This window comes from Priapulus caudatus, unplaced genomic scaffold, assembly GCF_000485595.1.
Source record: "Priapulus caudatus unplaced genomic scaffold, Priapulus_caudatus-5.0.1 Scaffold1024, whole genome shotgun sequence".
Classification (NCBI taxonomy): Eukaryota; Metazoa; Priapulida; class Priapulimorpha; order Priapulimorphida; family Priapulidae; genus Priapulus; species Priapulus caudatus.
The window spans coordinates 1-20,395 of record NW_014578085.1 but is presented as its reverse complement, the minus strand read 5'-3'; the positions used below and the strand labels follow the sequence as shown (position 1 = coordinate 20,395).

At 41.4% G+C, this 20,395-nt stretch overlaps 2 protein-coding genes across 2 annotated transcripts; both read left to right on the top strand.

The window, feature by feature from the left end:
- On the top strand, window positions 1-8,115 carry LOC106815025 (cytochrome P450 2U1-like). The gene is made up of 7 exons (XM_014819445.1): window positions 1-146; window positions 1,982-2,151; window positions 2,898-3,109; window positions 3,428-3,567; window positions 6,399-6,623; window positions 6,862-7,077; window positions 7,256-8,115. The coding sequence occupies exons 2-7, from the start codon at window positions 2,056-2,058 to the stop codon at window positions 7,435-7,437; spliced, it is 1,071 nt and encodes a 356-aa protein (XP_014674931.1). The 5' UTR covers window positions 1-146; window positions 1,982-2,055; the 3' UTR covers window positions 7,438-8,115.
- Window positions 8,116-9,375: 1,260 nt separating this feature from the next.
- Window positions 9,376-14,220, top strand: LOC106815017 (cytochrome P450 2U1-like; the record flags this gene model as incomplete). Its single annotated transcript, XM_014819428.1, has 7 exons — window positions 9,376-9,692; window positions 10,151-10,320; window positions 11,452-11,663; window positions 11,899-12,038; window positions 13,232-13,456; window positions 13,690-13,769; window positions 14,100-14,220. Coding segments are annotated over exons 1-7 (1,120 nt in total), but the record flags the coding sequence as incomplete, so codon positions are not given.
- Window positions 14,221-20,395: the final 6,175 nt, after the last annotated feature.

The following is a 20,395-nucleotide window of genomic DNA, read 5'->3' as shown; positions in this document are numbered from 1 at the left end:
AACTATTGTGCTGGGTGACGCTGCTTCAACAAAGGATGCCTTTCTCAAGCAAGGCGACGCGTTTTCAGGACGACCTGATGCACCTATAATTGAAGTTATAATAAAGGAAATCATACCGGATTATGACATTACAACTTCTAATCATGGTAGGTAACCGGCATGAGGATTATTAACTCTTATTCAGTGGCGGATCCAGGATTTTGAGATGGGGGGGGGGCAACCGCGTAGGCAGGCTTTCATTTTAGGGGGTGCGGATTTTGTGATAGCGCCGGTGCGCACGCTTCGCGTGCCGAATAGGGGGTGGGGGCTAAACATAGGAGGGCGCGCGCCTCTTGCGCCCCCCTTGGATCCGCCAGTGTAATATTGATTATGATCCACTCATTGCGGTTGAGTCTGTAAGTTATGGAATTAAATAATTATAACCTGTCCTAGTGTGCGGCAGCACAAAACAACGTTGTCATTATTATGATGTATACAGACACATACGTACGCACACACACGCAGAGACACGCGCGAATAAGGCCATTACCGCAAACCTACCTATTTTAAGCGCGATTGAATTTCCAGCCAATCAGAACAGTGGTTTTTAATCGCGATTAAAATTAGATTTTTAAGCTGCGATTAAATTCCAGTCAATCAGAACAGTGGTTTTTTAATCGCGATTAAATAGATTTTTAAGCGCGATTAAAATGGGTAGGTTTTTCTGTGTGTGTGTGTGTGTATGTGTGTGTGTGTGTGTGTGTGTGTGTGTGTTGTGTGTGTGGTGTGTGGTATGTGTGTGTGTGTGTGTTGGTGCGTGGGGTGTGGTGTGTGTGTGTGTGGTGTGGTGTGTGGTGTGTGTGTGTGTGTGTGTGTGTGTGTGTGTGTGTGTGTCGTGTCGTGTGTGTGTCTGTGTGTGTGTGTGTGTGTGTGTGTGTGTGTGTGTGTGTGTGTGTGTGTATGTGTGTGTGTGTGGGGAGAGGGTTTGGGGGTGTGAACCATCGTTTGTTTGTGTGTCAGGTTGGTTATGAAGACCGTCCTGGAACGTTTGATGATCGTTACCATACATGCTGTGTACCATACACCATACACGCATATATGTGCTGATTACTCGTCTTACTACTAGCCTGACGTAGGATGCTTTATCACGGGGCAGTATATACGTATAGGATATTAAGCATATATGTAAAGTATAGTCATAGCACTGACAGTGATTATAACAGTATATGGTTATAATTGTGATTATTAATATTACAATAAAACAGATAGCAATAACGTCTATATAGAACTGACACACGCACACGCATAATAATAATAATAATAATAATAATAATAATAATTGATTTATAATGTGCACATTGCCTACATACAAATATGTTTACGCGCACGCGCATGGTTTAGTTGGGATTCATTGCATTGCTCTTTGATTTGAATTTGATAAGTTGACTCATGAAATTATCAACGCTTACGTTGCAAACGATATATGTACATGAATATAATACGCGCCTATAGATAAGTAACGCAAATAACCACACACACACACACACACGCGCGCGCGCGCGCACGCGCACACAAAAACCTACCTATTTTAATCGCGCTTAAAATCGCGATTAAAACCCACTGTTCTGATTGGCGGGAATTTAATCGCGCTTAAAATCTATTTTAATCGCGATTAAAAACCACTGTTCTGATTGGCGGGAATTTAATCGCGCTTAAAATCTATTTTAATCGCGATTAAAAACCACTGTTCTAATTGGCTGGAATTCAATAGCGCTTAAAATACATTTTAAGCGCGATTAAAATAGGTAGGTTTTGGCGGTAATGGCCTTCCATACTCGCACACACACAGACGCACGTGTGTGCGTGCGTGCGTGCGTGCGTGCGTGCGTGCGTGCGTGCGTGCGCGCGTGCGTGGGTGCGTGCGCGCGCCAGCTTAGTGTTCAACACTTGTAAAAATGAACAAATTAAGATTTTATGAAAATCTACACTATTTTTACTCAAGGGTTGGTGCTGTCTACGGGAAAACTGTGGAAGGAACAGCGTAAATTTGCACTTGCAAAACTGCGAGAATTCGGCATGGGCAAAGTCAGTCTGGAGTTAAAGATAAAGGAGGAAATTTCTATTCTTCTCGTTGCGATCAAAGCCACAAATGGTGAGCCATTTGACCTCCAGGTGAGTAAGTAAGTATTGCCAGATGAGTAGAATTCTGGATGAACTTTGGTTGATGACAGTGGAGCAGGACCTGCAGGGTGTGTAGGGAAGATAAAGCGGGAAAGGGCAGATCAGGGGAAAGGTCAGATCAAAAGGAGAAGGTATGTAACGTGATGAACTAAAGGAGATAGAAAATGGAGCGTCAAGGGGAAGGAACATGAGATGGATGAAGCGGAGACGGTAGCGGATGAGCAGATGTTTGAGAAGGTAAAGGAAGTTAAGGAGTCAGGGAAAGTGGGGGAGGCCAGAGGAGCTAGAGGAGACGCGAAGGTGGGAGAGAGGAGAAGTCGAAGGATATAAGATGATGAGGACAGGAGGTGGTGATCATATAGGGAGGAGTTGAATCTGAATGGTAAGATAGAAGATGAGAGGGAGAAGGTCCAGTAAGAGGAGAATGGAGAAACGTGTTCAACAGACGAGGCTGTGCATATTACGCCTATATACGATTACAATGATTAATAATTAAAGAAGTGTTACACTCCTAAGCATTTTTATCATGCTACCTGAACAACAATATTGAAGATAATTTTTAATGGATGTCATATATTAATTATCTTGAACGAGACGTCGGGCTACGAGGCGTCGGGCTACAACACTTCTTGTCTTTATTTCAAGGTTAAAAGCTCAGATCGACAGATAACATAACTAAGGATATTCATGGCGGGATACGCATGTTCGTGGTAATACCAATATTAATCTTTTCTCAGCCACTTATTACTACGAGCGTCTGTAATGTGATCTGCAACATCATGTGGGGAAATCGATTTGATCATGATGATGAACAATTCAAGATCTTGATGAAAGCTTTAAATGACGAGTTCGCAAACTTCGTTTCCACCGGCTTGCTAAATTTCCTTCCGTGGCTGCGACATATTCCGCCCTTCCGGAAGCTTATGCAGGACACAATCCGCAATGAAAGGTATAGATAACACCAGGAGTGAGGTTTTTTCATTCACTCCTGATATATACCTCCGTAATCCATATTGAATAAAAGTCATATTTTAAAGAAGTCATGTTTTGCTTCTTTTAAGAGCTTGTGAGAAACTCACACGTGTATCACGTCCAACTCTTGAATGAAAGTCATATTTTGAAGAAGTAATTTTTTGCTTCTTTTAAGAGCTTGTGCGAAACTCACACGTGTATCACGTCCAAACCAGGTCCAGTAGATTGTCTTATCCACCGCCATTATTATTTCTGAAATGATGATATCATCTGTACACTAATACGTTTTTTCTAGGCTGATATTTGAAGTTCTTAAGAAAAACCGGGATCTTCACGTGGAGAATTTTGACGCAGATAATATCAGAGACTTTACTGATGCCTACCATAATGAAATACAGATAGAAAAACAGAAAGGTCGCGAGACAACGTTTAAGGGTAGGCGGGGATCTATATAGTTATAACTGTAAACTGGTTCATATTGAAATATATCTTATTTTTAACGTACCTTCACAACAGTTTCGATCACTGTCAGCGATCTTTATCAAGGGACCTACGTCATCATAGGTGGCAGTCGATGACGTAGTATCCGCGTGACGTCACAGGATCTTCGGAGCCCCCGCCACGGGAGGTTGTCGTATACGTGAGAGAGTTTGTAGGCCCCTTCGTCTCTGTTCATATTTGACGGGGACTACAAAGGGGCCTACAAACTCTCTCACGTATACGACAACCTCCCGTGGCGGGGGCTCCGAAGATCCTGTGACGTCACGCGGATACTACGTCATCGACTGCCACCTATGATGACGTAGGTCACTTGATAAAGATCGCTGACAGTGATCGAAACTGTTGTGAAGGTACGTTAAAAATAGGATATATTTCAATATGAACCAGTTTACAGTTATCAACTAAATATCCGATGAATTTAGTTCAATATATAGTTGTAAAAACCATTAAATATGACTTTATTCGTTGTTCAATATAAGCTCCACGGACGCATCGTGCTATTTCAAAGGAATAGACATATTTAATTCAGTTCTCCATAGAGAAAATGTTGCACTAGTCTATTTCGCCATGTAAGAAATCTTAGCGAATTTAGCCTGTCACCATGTTAGCCACTCCCCCTACCTGAATGCGCTTCTTGTTTATACCACCTTCTACCGGTGGCTTCTACATCTATTTCAGCATCAACGTAGTTTCCTAACTGGCTTCAAACTACTCTTTATCTGGAGCCCGCACTGTCCTAGATCAGTGGCCTCTTCCCAGGCGCATGTCAAATCAACACAGGGCCTGCCAGTGTTCCTTATTTATTGACTTAAGTAGTGAGGATTTTAGAGGCTGCAATGGGATGTGACGTCATAGTATTTAGTTGTGATTAGTGTTAATTACTCGATATCTAATGACCTGGGGCCCGTTGTCAGAAACAAAATTAGTCTTAACATTAGTCTTAACATTAACAATTTCTCTTAGACCGTCGACATCACTTTGTTTCCTATTGTTATGAGGAAATCTGCTACGATTTTTCATTCTTGTAACTTCGAATTCGCAGCGTTTCTGTCAACTGTCTAAGAGAAAAAGTTAATGTTAAGACTAATGTTAAGACCAATTTTTTTTTCTGACAACGGGCCCCTGCAGCATGCTTTAGCCACATCAGCGCATGACTCTTGTGATACAATTATATTATAAGACACGAGCGTGCACGCATGCATATGACCAAGAGTAGATAACATATTATCTACTCTTGATATGACACGTGCGAACGCACGCACCCCTCCTCCAGTCCTCCACACACACATGCACACACACGCACGCACACACGCGCGCGCAAATAATGATGGTGATGATGGTGGTGGTGGTGGTGATGATGGTGATGATGATGATGATGATGATGATGATGATGATGATGATGATGAGGATGACGATAATGACGACGACGACGACGACGACGATGATGATGATGATGCTTATGATGATCGTCGTTAATCATTTAATTACACAAATAAAATTTCAAAGGAGGAAATTTCACAAACAAACATTTTATTAAAGATGTAGGAATAACTAGTAGTCACGTGACCCACTCTCTTAAGGATTCCCAACGCGGTGTTATATGGGTGTCACGAGTTGAAGCTAGGGCTAGTAAGTGCACGCACGCATACACTGTAGACGGAAAAGTTTAGTAATGTCAAATAATGAAAAGTTTAATAAACCATGTAACAGTTCAATGTTGGCACCCGCACAACCCTCAATTGCAATATTACGAAAAACTATATATACATTGACTAATAAATAATTAAGAACTGGTACAGCAAAACCGCAGATGGGGTTCTCCTTGTTTCCTCGGCTTCTTCTTCTTCTCCCGCTTCTTCTTCGGCTTCTTCTTCCGCTTCTTCTTCTGCTGCTTCTCCTCTTCGTTAGCTTCTTCTTCTTCCTCCTATTCTCCACCCACACGTGTCTCTCAAACACAAACTTCGGCCCCTTCTCCTCTTCTTCAGCCTCTTCTGCTTCCTCCTATTCTCCAGCCACACGTGTCTATCAAACACAAAATTCGGCCCCTTCTCCGGCCGCACGTCTCTCTCTCAGACTCAACTCAACCGGTCCATCTCAAATAGTAACTTCACTCGTCTACATCAGACACAATCTTTACACGTCTATATCAGACACACAATCTTTACACGTCTATATCAGACACACAATCTTTACACGTATATATATATCAGACACAATCTTTACACATCTATATCAGACACAACCTTCACACGTCTATTCCAGACAAAAATTCCAGGCTGTGACGTCTGACCTCTCCCGCACGTCTCACTCTCACCAGCTATCGCGCGTACGAATCACCTAGGGTATATATTTAGGTCATGCCGCGTGTATAAACTCTGTCACTTGTGACCATGGGCTACATAGTAATACATAGTAAGCTAATGTATTAGAGAGGGTAGGAAAAATTCATGGAGACAATTCGTGCTCAACATTTGTGTAAACCGCATCGGTCTCAAGAAATGTTGTCAATTCTCATTTTAGCAAGGCTGATATGAGCTCACAAAGCATTTTTGTAGCTAATCTTACCATTCACATGTGGCTTTACCCGAGTCATAAGAGTCTGCTTATGGGTACTCTATTATAACATATATAACATTTTTATTGCATATAAACTAGCTGACCAATATCAGATAGCATAGCAAACACTGCCATATCATGGAGCTATACAATTTCCCAGCGAATAATTCCACGTTTCCATTGTAAAAATATATAAAATTATATTTCAGACGACGAACTATTGTACGTTGTTTGGGATCTGTTTATGGCTGGAACAGAAACCACATCCACGACCATGCGATGGGCAATGTTGTTCATGTTAAAACACCAGGATGTATGCAGAAAAGTGCAGGCAGAGATAGACGACATCATCGGTAGAGGAAGACTACCAAATATGGCTGACGCGAACAAAATGCCTTTTACGGAGGCGACCATCATGGAAATTCAACGCCTGGGTGAGTTGGTTGTGACACCCAGCACGAGCGTGACATCATCGATGCATATATTTAAAGTAACAATTAAGGCGCATAGACTCACCACGAGAAGGTGTTACATGGTGTTACATTTAGGTACCAGCGTTTCATTTAGGAACACTACCTGTCCCTTAGCACAGTCTCTGTCAACATAATTATTGTCACAATGCCCCCATTACCATATTTCTACTCTAAAATAATGTATTGCCATTTCTCATAGGTAACATAGTACCCCTTGGTGCTATCCACGCTACGTCTGAGGAGGTCCAATTTAGAGGTTATACAATTCCAGCAAATACTGCTGTCATGTCAAATGTCACTGCCATCACGATGGATCCTGCCTTCTTCTCAAATCCTGACAAGTTTTGTCCTGAGAGATTTCTGGACGAGAACGGACACGTCATAAAGAACGAAGCCCTGATGCCATTCTCTGTCGGTACGTGAAGCCATTTTAAAGCTGTGTAAAATATCGAATTCTAAAAGGTAACTCTAATTAACCCGATAATTTTTGCTAGGTGCACAGTTTCCGTCTAACAATATTAGATCTTTTTGCAATTCACTAATACAGTCGTAATAGTTAGTCTGCGTTAATGACAAAGTATGTTTATATGCAGGACGGCGAGTGTGTTTGGGGGAATCTCTGGCCAAAATGGAACTGTTCCTGTTCTTCACCAGTATTCTGCAGAACTTCGACGTTAAGCTACCAGATGGTGTGATGGAGCCATCATTTGAAGGCATTTTTGGTGTAACTTGGATGCCTAAACCATATCGTATTCGCATATGCGCACGGGAATAGTAAAAGAATAAGATAAAACAGTAAAGTAGTGATTAATTAGAATATGATATGGCTTCACGACTAATCATTTCACGACGATTTCACATTTTATCACATTATTATATATTCCTAAAAAGTCAGGTTATTGCAAGTGTATGCGTAGAAAAAGAAACAATATATACATGCAAGAACGGCTCGTATACCTGAATATATGCGTAAAATAAACCAATCTTGATGCAACAATGTAATACATAAGATAATGCACCAAATATAAACGCAGGGAATAATCAAACATCAGCAAAATTATTACAATATCATTATTGTATGTGTAAAATGATCTAACGATTCTCTCGTCTTACATCGTATGAATATGCAGATAGTAACGCTAATTACAAAATCCAAATGCTTGTTGAATAAATTGTGAGAGGGGAAACATGAGATTCCAAAGAACAACTCGTATGCAAAAAAAAACATTAAAATACTGCCAAAGCTTTTAGGTATTCTGCAAGATCAAGATTTTCTTGAGAACCAATCCGAGAACATCTTATGGTATACACTTAAATTCGACTAAAGATAAGAACATAAATAACTTAATCATGCTCGTGAATGCCTTCCTATTAGATCGATGGAACATATGTGTTAAAAATAATAACGATAATTGTATAAAAATAAAGAATTTGTCTATTGTTAATTAATAAATTAAAATTGTTGACAGTTTGTTATCAGATATAGGTGACAAAATTAACAGTCAAGCAAACAAAGAGAATGACATACACGCGATTTAAGTACGGACTAATTTAATATTTTCTAATCTCCAACAGATTGCATTTTGTATGGTCCTACACACCATGCTAATGAAATGTCACAACGTACGTATCTAATAAAGGAAACTACGTAATGCTACAAAACAATGCCACCAGAAAATACTTAAATCTAATTATCGTTACAATTATATCTTATAACGCCACCTAAATTGAACATATCAAATGCACTGATGTTACTTGCAGTTCCCGTGATTTGTCCACAATAAGAATAAGCTAAAAGATTTATTTTTACAAATTCTTATACCGTCACCCCATAGCCTATATCCCACCCCATAGCCATGTGTCACCACTAGTTATCATATACAAACTATTATCATAATATGCAACATATATATAATATAATGCATTTAGATTATATTATACACCCGCGTACACGTCACAAATGCACGCGTAGGCCTACACTCGCGCGTACTACATGCTTCACGTCACATATACACAGATACACGCTACATACACATAGGCCTACACACACACACACACAACACAACACACACCACACACACACACACACACACACACACACACACACACACACACACACACACACACACTCACACACACGTCACAAATTCGCAAGTAAAAGCGCGCGCGTACACCCGCGCGCATGCACGGAAAGAGATTATGTTCTCTTATAGCAAAATTGTCTCGATGAGAAGTTAAGCCTTTAAATCTTAAGCCAATTTTAAGTAATATGAAGAAGTAAAGATGATAGTTTAGATATATTTTAAAAAGTTATCATTAGAAATGGCTTGTATCCTGCGTGGCATTCCAAGTAGGAAATGAAATTTTTAGGTATCACCTCATATTAAACCCTCCTCTCCCTTCTCCCCTCCTCGCTATTTTTCCCAGTGAATTTCCCGCCGGGGTCCCTTTTAACCAATACTCTACTTAGCCCCGCCACAGGCCAGCTGATCCTGTCCAAGGTCCTGTAGGCTTGTCGTGCCGTTTTATCGTTCTTACTGGCCTAGCTCGTGATTTCACAAAGCCACCACACTGTCTGCGTCAACATTGATACGCCCTGCAAACAAGTGTCAACTAATATAGGCTTGCTTTTTGGCAGACAAAATGGCCTCGCTTAAGCATCGTTTTCTGGGCGAATGCAGAACGTACTGTTGTTTGGTCCGCCATTGTTTTTATCGCTGCGTTCGTATGGCACTACCTGAGAAGATCGCGCAACCTTCCGCCTGGGCCGCGAGGACTTCCGATCTTCGGGTCAGCTCTCTCACTAGGAGCCCGGCCGGATTTGACGCTAAAGGATTGGGCAAAGACGTACGGACGTGATGAGCGTCTATCTAGGACCACAGTTAACTATTGTGCTGGGTGACGCTGCTTCAACGAAGGATGCCTTTCTCAAGCAAGGCGATGCGTTTTCAGGACGACCTGATAATCCTATAATCGAAGCTATAATAAAGGAAATCATGACGGATTATGACACTACAAGTTATAATCATGGTAGGTAGCTGGCATGAAGATTATTGACTCTTAATGATTATGATCCACCCACTGCGGTTGAGTCTGCTAGTTATAGAATTAAATAATTATAACCTGTCCTAGTGAGCGGCAGCACAAAACAACGTTGACATTATTATGATATATAGGCCTACAGACACCTACGTATGCACACAGACACAATCAGAGACACGCGCGCACACACACGGACGCACGCACGCACGCATATATATGTATATATATATATATTATATATTATATATATATATATTATATATATATATATATATATATAGGTGGTGGGTGTGTGGTGTTTGTGTGTGTGTGTGTGTGTGTGTGTGTGTGTGTGTGTGTGTGTGTGTGTGTGCGTGTTCGAGCGTGCGCGAGTATGCGGAGTGTTCAATATTTGTAAAAATGAATAAAATAAGATTTTATTAAAATCGACACTATTTTTACGCAAGGGTTGGTGCTGTCTACGGGAAAGCTGTGGAAAGAACAGCGTAAATTTGCACTTGCAAAACTGCGAGAATTTGGCATGGGCAAAGTCAGCCTGGAGTTAAAGATCAAGGAGGAAATCTCTATTCTTCTCGTTGCGATCAAAGCCACAAATGGCGAGCCATTTGACCTCCAGGTGAGTAAGTAAGTGCCAGATGAATAGAATGCTGGATTTTGTTTGTTTATAATGACCGTGACTAAGTTTGGTTGATGACAGTGGAGCAGGTGTGTAGGGAAGATAAAGCGGGAAAGGGCAGATCAAGGCAAAGGGCAGATCAAAGGAGAAGGTATGTAACGTGATGAACTAAAGGAGATAGAGAATGGAGCGTCAAGGGGAAGGACATGAGGTGGATGAAGCGGAGACGGTAGCGGATGAGCAGATGTTTGAGAAGGTAAAGGAAGTAAAAGAGACAGGGAAAGTAAAGTGGGGGAGGCCAAAGGAGTCGAGGACACGCGAAGGTGGAGGAGGGAAAAGACGAAGGAAGTAAGTAGATGAGGACAGGAGGTGGTGATAACTGGGGAGTTGAAGCTGAATGAGACGATAGAAGATGAGAGTGGGAAGGTCAAGTGAGAGGAGAATTGGAAAACGTGTTTATAGAACTAGGCTGCGCATTTTACGCACATTATACCTTTACAATTATTAATGAAAGCAGTGTTACACCCCTAAAGGTAGGGGCCACACGAGCGATTTTATCGCCCGATCCGCCGCGAATTTTGAAAATCGCTCGAAAATTCGCCGTGTGCCCGTTCACGTCGACGCCGATTTTAATCGCCCGCACGAGATCGCCCGTATCCAAAATGTTAGAATTTTCGGGGCGATTATTTACGCGCGGCGATTATTTACGCTGGCAAGTTCGCTCGTGTGCCGTGTCGCGGCGTATTTTGTCGCCCGATCGATTTTTCTAAACAATCGGACGTGTTGTTGCATATATCATGTTATGTTAAAATAGGGGCATTAAATTCGCTACGTGTGCCCATTCGTGATCGGGCGATTAAATTCGCTGGCGATTTTAATCGCGCGATCGGGCGATAAAATACCGCTCGTGTGCCCCTAGCATAAGCATTTAAGCTCATGCTATCTAGTCAAGAATTTTGGAACTAATTTTTAATGGATGTCATATATTAATGATCTTGAACGAGACGTCGCGCTACGACACTTAATGTCTTAATTTCAAGGTTAAAAGCTGAGGTCGACAGATAACATAACTAAGGATATTTATGGCGGGATACTCATGTTGTGATAATACCAATATTAATCTTTTCTCAGCCACTTATTACTACGAGCGTCTGTAATGTGATCTGCAACATCATGTGGGGAAATAGATTTGATCATGACGATGAACAATTCAAGATCCTGATGAAAGCTTTAAATGACGAGTTCATCAACTTCGTTTCTACCGGCTTGCTAAATTTCCTTCCGTGGCTGCGACATATTCCGCCCTACCGGAAGCTTATGCAGGATATAATCCGCAATGAAAGGTATATAGATGACACCAGGAGTGAGATTTCTTTTCATTCACTCCTGATATATACCACCACAGTCCATCGTGAAAGAAAGTCATATTTCGAAGAAGTGTTTTTCTTTTTCTTTTAAGAGCTTGTGAGAAACTCACACGTGTATCACGTCCAAAACAGGTCCAGTAGATTGTCTTATCCACCGCCATTATTATTTCTGAAACGATGATATCATCTGTACACTTATACTTTTTTCTAGGCTGATATTTGAGGTTCTTAAGAAAAACCGAGATCTTCACGTGGAGAATTTTGATGCAGATAATATCAGAGACTTTACTGATGCCTACCATAATGAAATACAGATAGAAAAACAGAAGGGCTGCGAGACAACGTTTAAAGGTAGGCGGGGTTCTATATAGTTATAAAAACCATTACATATGACTTTATTCCTCGTTCAATATCAGCTCCACGGTCGCATCGTGTAATTTCAAAGGAATAGAAATGTTAAATTCAGTTCTCCATAGCGAAAATGTCGCAGTAGTCTATTTCGCCATGTAAGAAATCTTAGCGCATTTAGCCTGTCACCATGTTAGCTACTCCCTCTAGCTGAATGTGCTTCTTGGTTATCCCACTTCTACCGGTGCCTCTACATCAATTTCAGCATCAACGTAGTTTCCTAACTGACTTCAAACTACTCTATCTGGAGCCCACTCTGTCCTAGATCAGTGGCCTCTTCCCATGCACTGTCAGGCGCATGTCATATCAGGGCCTGCCTGTGTTCCTTATGTATTGACTCAAGTAGTGAGGATATTAGAGGTTGCGGTAGGATGTGACGTCATAGTATGTAGTTGTAATTAGTGTTAATTACTCGATAGCTAATGACCTGCAGCATGCTTCAGCGACATCAGCGCATGACTGTTGTCATACAATTATATAAGACACACGAGCGTGCACGCATGCATATCACACGCGCGAACACACGCACCCCTCCCCCCACACACATACACACAAGCACGCACGCACACTCACGCGCGCAAATAATGATGATGATGATGATGATGATGATGATGATGATGATGATGATGATGATGACGACGACGACGACGGTGATGATGATGATGATGATGATGATAAGGATGATGACTATGATGCTCATGATGATAGTAGTTAATTATTCAATTACACAAATAAACATTTTATTAAAGATGTAGGAATAACTACTAATCACGTGACCCACTTTCTTAGGAATTCCCAACGCGGTGTTATATGGGCTACATAGTAGTACATAGTATGCTAATGTATTAAAGAGGGTAGGGAACATTCATGGAGACGTGCTCATCATCTGTGTAAACCGCATCGGTTTCAAGAAATGTTATCAATTCTCATTTTAGCAAGACTGATGAGCTCACGAAACATTTTGTATACCGTATTGAAAACTTGTATATGTACTTGTATATATAACATTTTTATCGTACATAAATTAGTTGACCAATATCAGATAGCACCACAAGCTCTGCCATAATCATGGAGTTATACAATTTCCCAGCGAATACGTTTTTATATATAAAAAAAACTTTAAAATTATATTTCAGACGACGAACTATTGTACGTTGTTTGGGATCTGTTTCTGGCTGGAACAGAAACCACATCCACGACCATGCGATGGGCAATGTTGTTCATGTTAAAACACCAGGATGTATGCAGAAAAGTGCAGGCAGAGATAGACGACATCATCGGTAGAGGAAGACTACCAAATATGGCTGACGCGAACAAAATGCCTTTTACGGAGGCGACCATCATGGAAATTCAACGCCTGGGTGAGTTGGTTGTGACACCCAGCACAATACGAGACATCATCGATGAATATCTTTGACGTACTAAGGTGCATAGACTTACCACGAAAAGATATTGCATTTATGCACCAGCGTTTTATTTAGGAACGCCATCTGTTTCTGAACGGCTGAACACAGTCTCTGTCAACATAATTATTGTTACAATGTCTCCATCACCATATTTTAAAGCTGCAATAATTCATTGCCGTTTCTCATAGGTAACATAGTACCCCTTGGTGCTGTCCACGCTACGTCGGAGGAGTCGAGGAAGTGCAATTTAGAGGTTAACACAATTCCAGTAAATACTGCTGTCTGCCAAATGTCACTGCCATTGATTGTACCGGATTCCTGGCTTTCTTCTCAAATCCTGACAAGTTTTGTCCTGAGAGATTTCTGGACGAGAACGGACACGTCATAAAAGAACGAAGCACTGATGCATTCTCTGTCGGTACGTACGTGAAGCCATTTTAAAGCTGTGTAAAATATCGAATTCTAAAAAGTAACTCTGATTTACCTGATAATTTTTGCTAGGTGTACAGTTTCCGTCTAACAAATATATCTTTTTGCAATTCACTAATACAGTCGTAATAGTTAGTCTGCGTTAATGACAAAGTATGTTTATATGCAGGACGGCGAGTGTGTTTGGGGGGAATCTCGGCCAAAAATGGAACTGTTCCTGTTCTTCACAGTATTCTGCAGAACTTCGACGTTAGCTACAGATGGTGTGTTGGAGCCATCATCATTTGAAGGCATTTTTGGTGTAACTTGGATGCCTAAACCATATCGTATTCGCATATGCGCACGGGAATAGTAAAAGAATAAGATAAAACAGTAAAGTAGTGATTAATTATAATATAATATGGCGTCACGACTAATCATTTCACGACGATTTCACATTTTATCACATTATTATATATTCCTAACAAGTCAGGATATTGTAAGTGTATGCGTAGACAAAAAGAAACAATATTCACATGCAGGAATTGCTCGCATACCTGAATATATGCATGAAATAAGCATCCCTTGATACAACAATGTAACACATAAGATAATGCACCAAATATAAACGCAGGAAATAATCAAGCATCAGCAAAATTATTACAAGATTATTATTGTATGTGTAAAATGATCACGATTCTCTCGTCTTACATCGTATGAATATGCACATACTAACGCTAATTAAATAGCCAAATAATTGTTGAATTAGTTATATGTGAGAGGTGAAACATGAGATTCCAAAAGAATGACAACTCGTATGCAAAAAAACATTAAAACACTGCCAAAGCTATTAGGTATTCTGCAAGGTTGCAAAAATATCGAGCAGACAGACAGACACTCACGCACGCGCACGCACACACACACACACCGAACACACACACGCACACGCACACGCACACGCCACACGACACCACACGCACACCCACACGCACACGCACGCCACGCCACACGCACAACGCCACACGCACACGCACCGCACACGCACACGCACACGCCAACGCACACGCACACGCACCGCACACGCACACACACGGCACACGCACACACACACCACACACACACACAACGGTGCGAAACCAATACGTCCGCTACACTACGTGAAGAGGATATAAAAGCCAGCGTTTGCTACATTTTCAAGAATCTAACCCGTTAGTTAGAAAACCGACGCGGCCAAAGCAAATAATTGTATTAAGCGGGTTTGTATTAACCACTTAAACATATATAGCCCGAATTAACAACAGAAAAAAAATTATGGATTACAAGGTGTGTACAAAGTTATTTTATATAGAGTTTATGTGGATAATTAAGAACTTTAGCTAGCGTTAAATGTTCACAAATAGATACATTACTGCAAAGCCTAAACTCCTCATTCAATTTATACAATTCATTACTACAGGTCGCACCCGTTAGTACGAAACTGACGGGCCAAAGAAAAATAATCGTATTTATAGCGGGTTCCGTATACAGTCCGACCTCCTTTATCCGGCCATCCGTATAACCGGAAATCTCTATTAACGGTTGCAATCTCGCAGTGTTATGTTCTTTGTTTTCATTCATTTCCACCTAAAAATCTCGCTGAAAACTCGCTCAAAGCTCACTCAAAACGTGCGTGTGTGTGCGCGCGCGCGCTTGTATGTGTGTGTGTGTCCGCTCGTGTTCCGCTATGCCTCCGGTAAAATGTCATTTATTTCATTTTGTTTCCATTTGATATCCATAAAACACGACAGTTGTGTTACAATAATCATAGCAACGAGTAAATACATTATCACATGCATAAACCCTACTGAACTGCATTAAAAAGGCTGTGTGTTTGAGCATAACTCTCATATCCGGTCAAATCCCATATTCGGATGAGTGAAAACAATGGATTAGAAGGTTGTACAAAGTGTTTTACATAAAAATGAATATACCGGGACAGAAACTGTTATATTGTAACAGGATCCTTGTATTATTGTCTTCGTATCAAGTCAATATTTTACTAAAAGATTACTATGAATCGGGTCGAGATTTAGAGAAATAATCGTAGTCTCATCTGCGTAACGAGCGAATATGGCCGCCCGAGGCGGCAATTTTGCGAATACACTTAAATTCGACTAAGATAAGAACATAAATTACTTAATCATGCTCGTGAATGCCTTCTTATTAGAACGATGGAACATATGTGTTAAAAATAATTACGATAGTTGTATAAAAATAAAGAATTTGTCTGTAGTTTATGAATAAATAAAAATTGTTGACAGTCTGTTATCACATATAAGTGACAAAAAATTAACAGTCAGGCAAACAAAGATAATGACACGCACGCGATTTAAGTACGGACTAATTAATATGTTCTAATCGCCAATAGATTGCATTTTGTATGGGGCCTACGCACCATGCTAATGATTACGATGTCACGATGTAGTATCTAATAAAGGAAATTACGGAATGCTACAAAACAATGCCGCCAGAAAATACTTAAATCTAATTATCGTTACAATTATATCTTATAACGCTACCTAAATTGAACATATCGAATGCACTGATGTTACTTGCAGTTCCCGTGATTTGTCCACAATAAGAACTAGAGCACTCGGAGAGCACAGACCTCCGCCAAGGCAGTTGAATTCTCTCAATGTGAATTTTTTTTATTAATTAATTAATTAATTAAATGGAAAAATTAATTAATTATAATTAATTAAATAATTAATTGGAATTAACAGGAAGTACCGTCCTCTCGCTATTTCTCCGTAGCTATACTCAGTATACCCGATATAGCCAGTATACCCAGCAACCCGGTATACCAGTATAACCCAGTAGCTATATCCACGTGGATTCCGCCGGGGTCCTTTTACCACTACTCTACTTAGCCCGCCTCCAGGCCAGCTGATCTGTCCAAGGTTTGTAGTTATCTGCCGTCTTATCGTTCCACTGGCCTAGGCCACAAGGCCACACGCTGTTCAAGCGTAAACATTGAACGCACTGCAAACAGGCGGCTACTATTGTAACGTTGAATTACCGTTGAATGTATAAAATATGATATAAATCCAAAACTTGTGTGTTAAACTAAATAAACTTTAATAACTTGCACACAGTGTAGTCACATCTTGCACAGAGAGACAAAGACACGCGCACATGCGCCTAAGCGCGTGTGCTTTCTCCCGCGACCACAACCAGACTCCCCGACTCCTACATTTCTGTCCTATATATTACCACCAAAACCCCTACATCCTGAGCGCACATGTCACCCGTTCTCCCAGACCGCGTGCTACCTACAGTTCCACAATGACCCTAGAAACGCCGACCTAAAACACGTGTACCATTCTCCTATACATCAATCAGCCGCACAGATGCGCGACGCTCTGCTACATAGACTACACCAAAACAACCTGAGTCTAGCCGCACTCCGCGTCTCTAACTAATTTATGTAACATCTGTAAATCATATGTTACATTACTCTCCCCTTCCCCAAGACGATGACTACCCTGTCATCGATTCAGCGTCCCCGCTGATCTACACTTCAACTAAACCTAAACAATTTCTAAAATACATATGAAGCATAAAGCTTTTATCAAAACAAGTAACGATAAGTTCGATCACATGCAAGTCAGAAATTTAACACAATTTGGCAGTGAACATATTTGATATCGCTGCAATTAGTCTCACTCTTGCGTCTTTTTATGCTGTAAGGTACGTGGCGTATGCGTATACCGACACGCATTACCGAAACCGTTTCCACCCATTGCTGCTCCATTACATCCTCATTTATAACCTCTTAATCCCATTATTACACACAGCACCGATGTGGGACCTGACAACCTTTGTCACTTCCACACATCATAACAGCCAAAAAAAACGCAAACTGATTTCATATTTCGTTAAATGTTATTAGGCCTATATCGAAGAATGTGTTTAGCAGTCGTGACAATATAGTGTTAAACGTACCGTTACGACAATTTAAGAAAACGATCACAAATATCTACACAAAGTTTCACGCAAAAGATTTTCCCACACAAAGACAAACGGTCACAACCATGAACCACATACGGCGTAATAACAAAGAAAACAGATAAAAATACACATTCCTGATGATGTCACCCTTTCACGTGCAGTTTCGAAGGCACGAGATTAAGCTTTCCACCAATTAAATTCTAGAATGCCCTGTATTTTATTTTTTTTATTTTTAGCCATTACAGTTCGCAATATATCTTCCACGTCTCATGTCTCTGCTCTGGCAGCCTTGCCTTCTACTGTTCTGCTCCTCTCTCTCTCTCTCTCCTCTCTCTCTCTCTCTCTCTCATCTCACATAGGTCGAGACTCGCGACTTGCCTCGCCAGTATCACGGATACAACGACCGGCCCTTCCTTCCTTCACTCTGATTACTCACATAGTTCTCACGCCGTGTGTATCACCGTTCTCTCTCCCCGCGTCTCGCTCTGTTCCTCCCGTCTCGCTCTCCGCCATTCTTCGTCTCTGTCGATCGCTCTCCGGTGTTCTTCGTTTCTCCTACTTTTGCTCCTGTTCGTCTTCTTCCCCTCTCTCTCTCTCTCTCTCTCTCTCTCTCTCTTCTCTCTCATCTCTCTCTCTCTCTCTTCCTCCGTCTCTCTTGCTCTTTCGTCCGCCTCTCCGTTTCTCTCTCTCCAGTTTTCTTGCCAGCGGTGTACCCAGGCGACTCCTCCTGTGGCTTCTTCCTTCTCATCTTCCTTGCGTAGTATGGCCCGTAGATCGACATAACGGGGTACCTTACGTTGCGTCCACAAGGAATACCCAGGTTTTTGGGACTGTCACATGGCCTCCAAAATGTAACGTTGAATTACCGTTGAATGTATAAAAGATGATATAAAACCAAGCCTAAGCGCGTGTGCTTTCTCCCGCGACCACAACCAGACTCCCCAACTCCTACATTTCTGTCCTATATATTACACCAAAACCCTACATCCTGAGACGCACATGTCACCCGTCTTCCCAGACCGCGTCCTACCTCCATTTTCACAATGGTAGTGACTTAAAACACGATGTACCATTCTCCCTATAACATCAATCTAGCCGCACAGAATGCGCGACGCTCCTGGCACATAGACTACCACCAAAACAACCCTGAGTCTAGCCGCACTCCGCGTCTCTAACTAATTTATGTAACATCTGTAAATCATATGTTACACTATAACCTGTATGATACAGGCGGTATGTTACGCTTCACTACTACCTGAAGGTGAAGTGTAGTGAAGCGGAACCGGAACCGCCTGTATCATACAGGTTAGCGGCTACTATAGATTGCGTTTTACAGACAAAATGGCTGCTTTACGCATCGTTCTCTGGGCGATGCAGAACGTACTGTTGTTGTCCGCCATTGTTTTTATCGCTGCTTATTCGCGATCCTGACTATTAAAATCCACTCACTGTGGTTGAGTCTGTTAGTTATAGAATTAAATAATTATAACCTGTCCTAGTGTGCGGCAGCACACACGGACGGACGCACGCACGCACGCACGAACGTACGTACGTACGCACGCATATATATATATATATATATATTTATATGTATATAGTGTAGTGTGCGGCGCGCCGGCGTGCGTGTGGCTGTGGTGTGATGTGCGGCTATCGTTTGCTGATTCGCTATTAGTAAATTCCATTATGGGTGTGATTTACTTGAAAATAAACTAACGTGACGCATCTCTTATACATTCTAGTTATAAAATATACGCTGAAAAACATCGATTTTCTGAGTATTTCTAGACTTGTTCACATAGTATTTGCTGTGTGATAGTGTGTGTGGTGTTGTGCTGTTAAATGTGGACTCAGACCACAGCGAACACAGCGGAAATCTATTGCCTAAATTAATAGTGTGTTGCGTGTGTGTGCGTTGTGTGTGACAGTAATTTGGCTCCTTGTTTTTGAATTGTGTATCAAATCGAAATCTTAAACTACATGGATCGATGTTAATGGCACATACATCAGGTCCTCAAATGGTACTGCGCATCCATGTATAGTGTAGATGAACATTAAAAAGGACGTTAACTGTATGGTATAAATGTAATGTTTTTGCATATACAGTCGTAGTAATGTGTGTGTTGTCGTTGAAAGGATGTTCCGGTGGTGTTACATTCACAGGGAATGACACCAGCGGCCTTGTGCTCCATGAAAGGAGGGCCGGATTCGACGTGATTTGCCGGTATTGAGGAGACTTACGGTCTAGGATTTACAAAGTGCCTTCGCGTATGTTGCGGCTCACTGTGGGCTGTGGGTTGGCTTGTGTCCGTTTGGGCGACTGTGCCATTTGTGGCAGCTGATCCTGTCCAAGGTCATGCTAGGCTTGTCTTGCCTTCTTATCGTTCCATCATAGAACATTCCGCTTATAATACCTGTCAGTTATCACGACATCCTGTTAGTGTAGATTTCTTATGCGTTCCACTGGCCTAGGCCAACAAGGCCACACGCTGTTCCGGC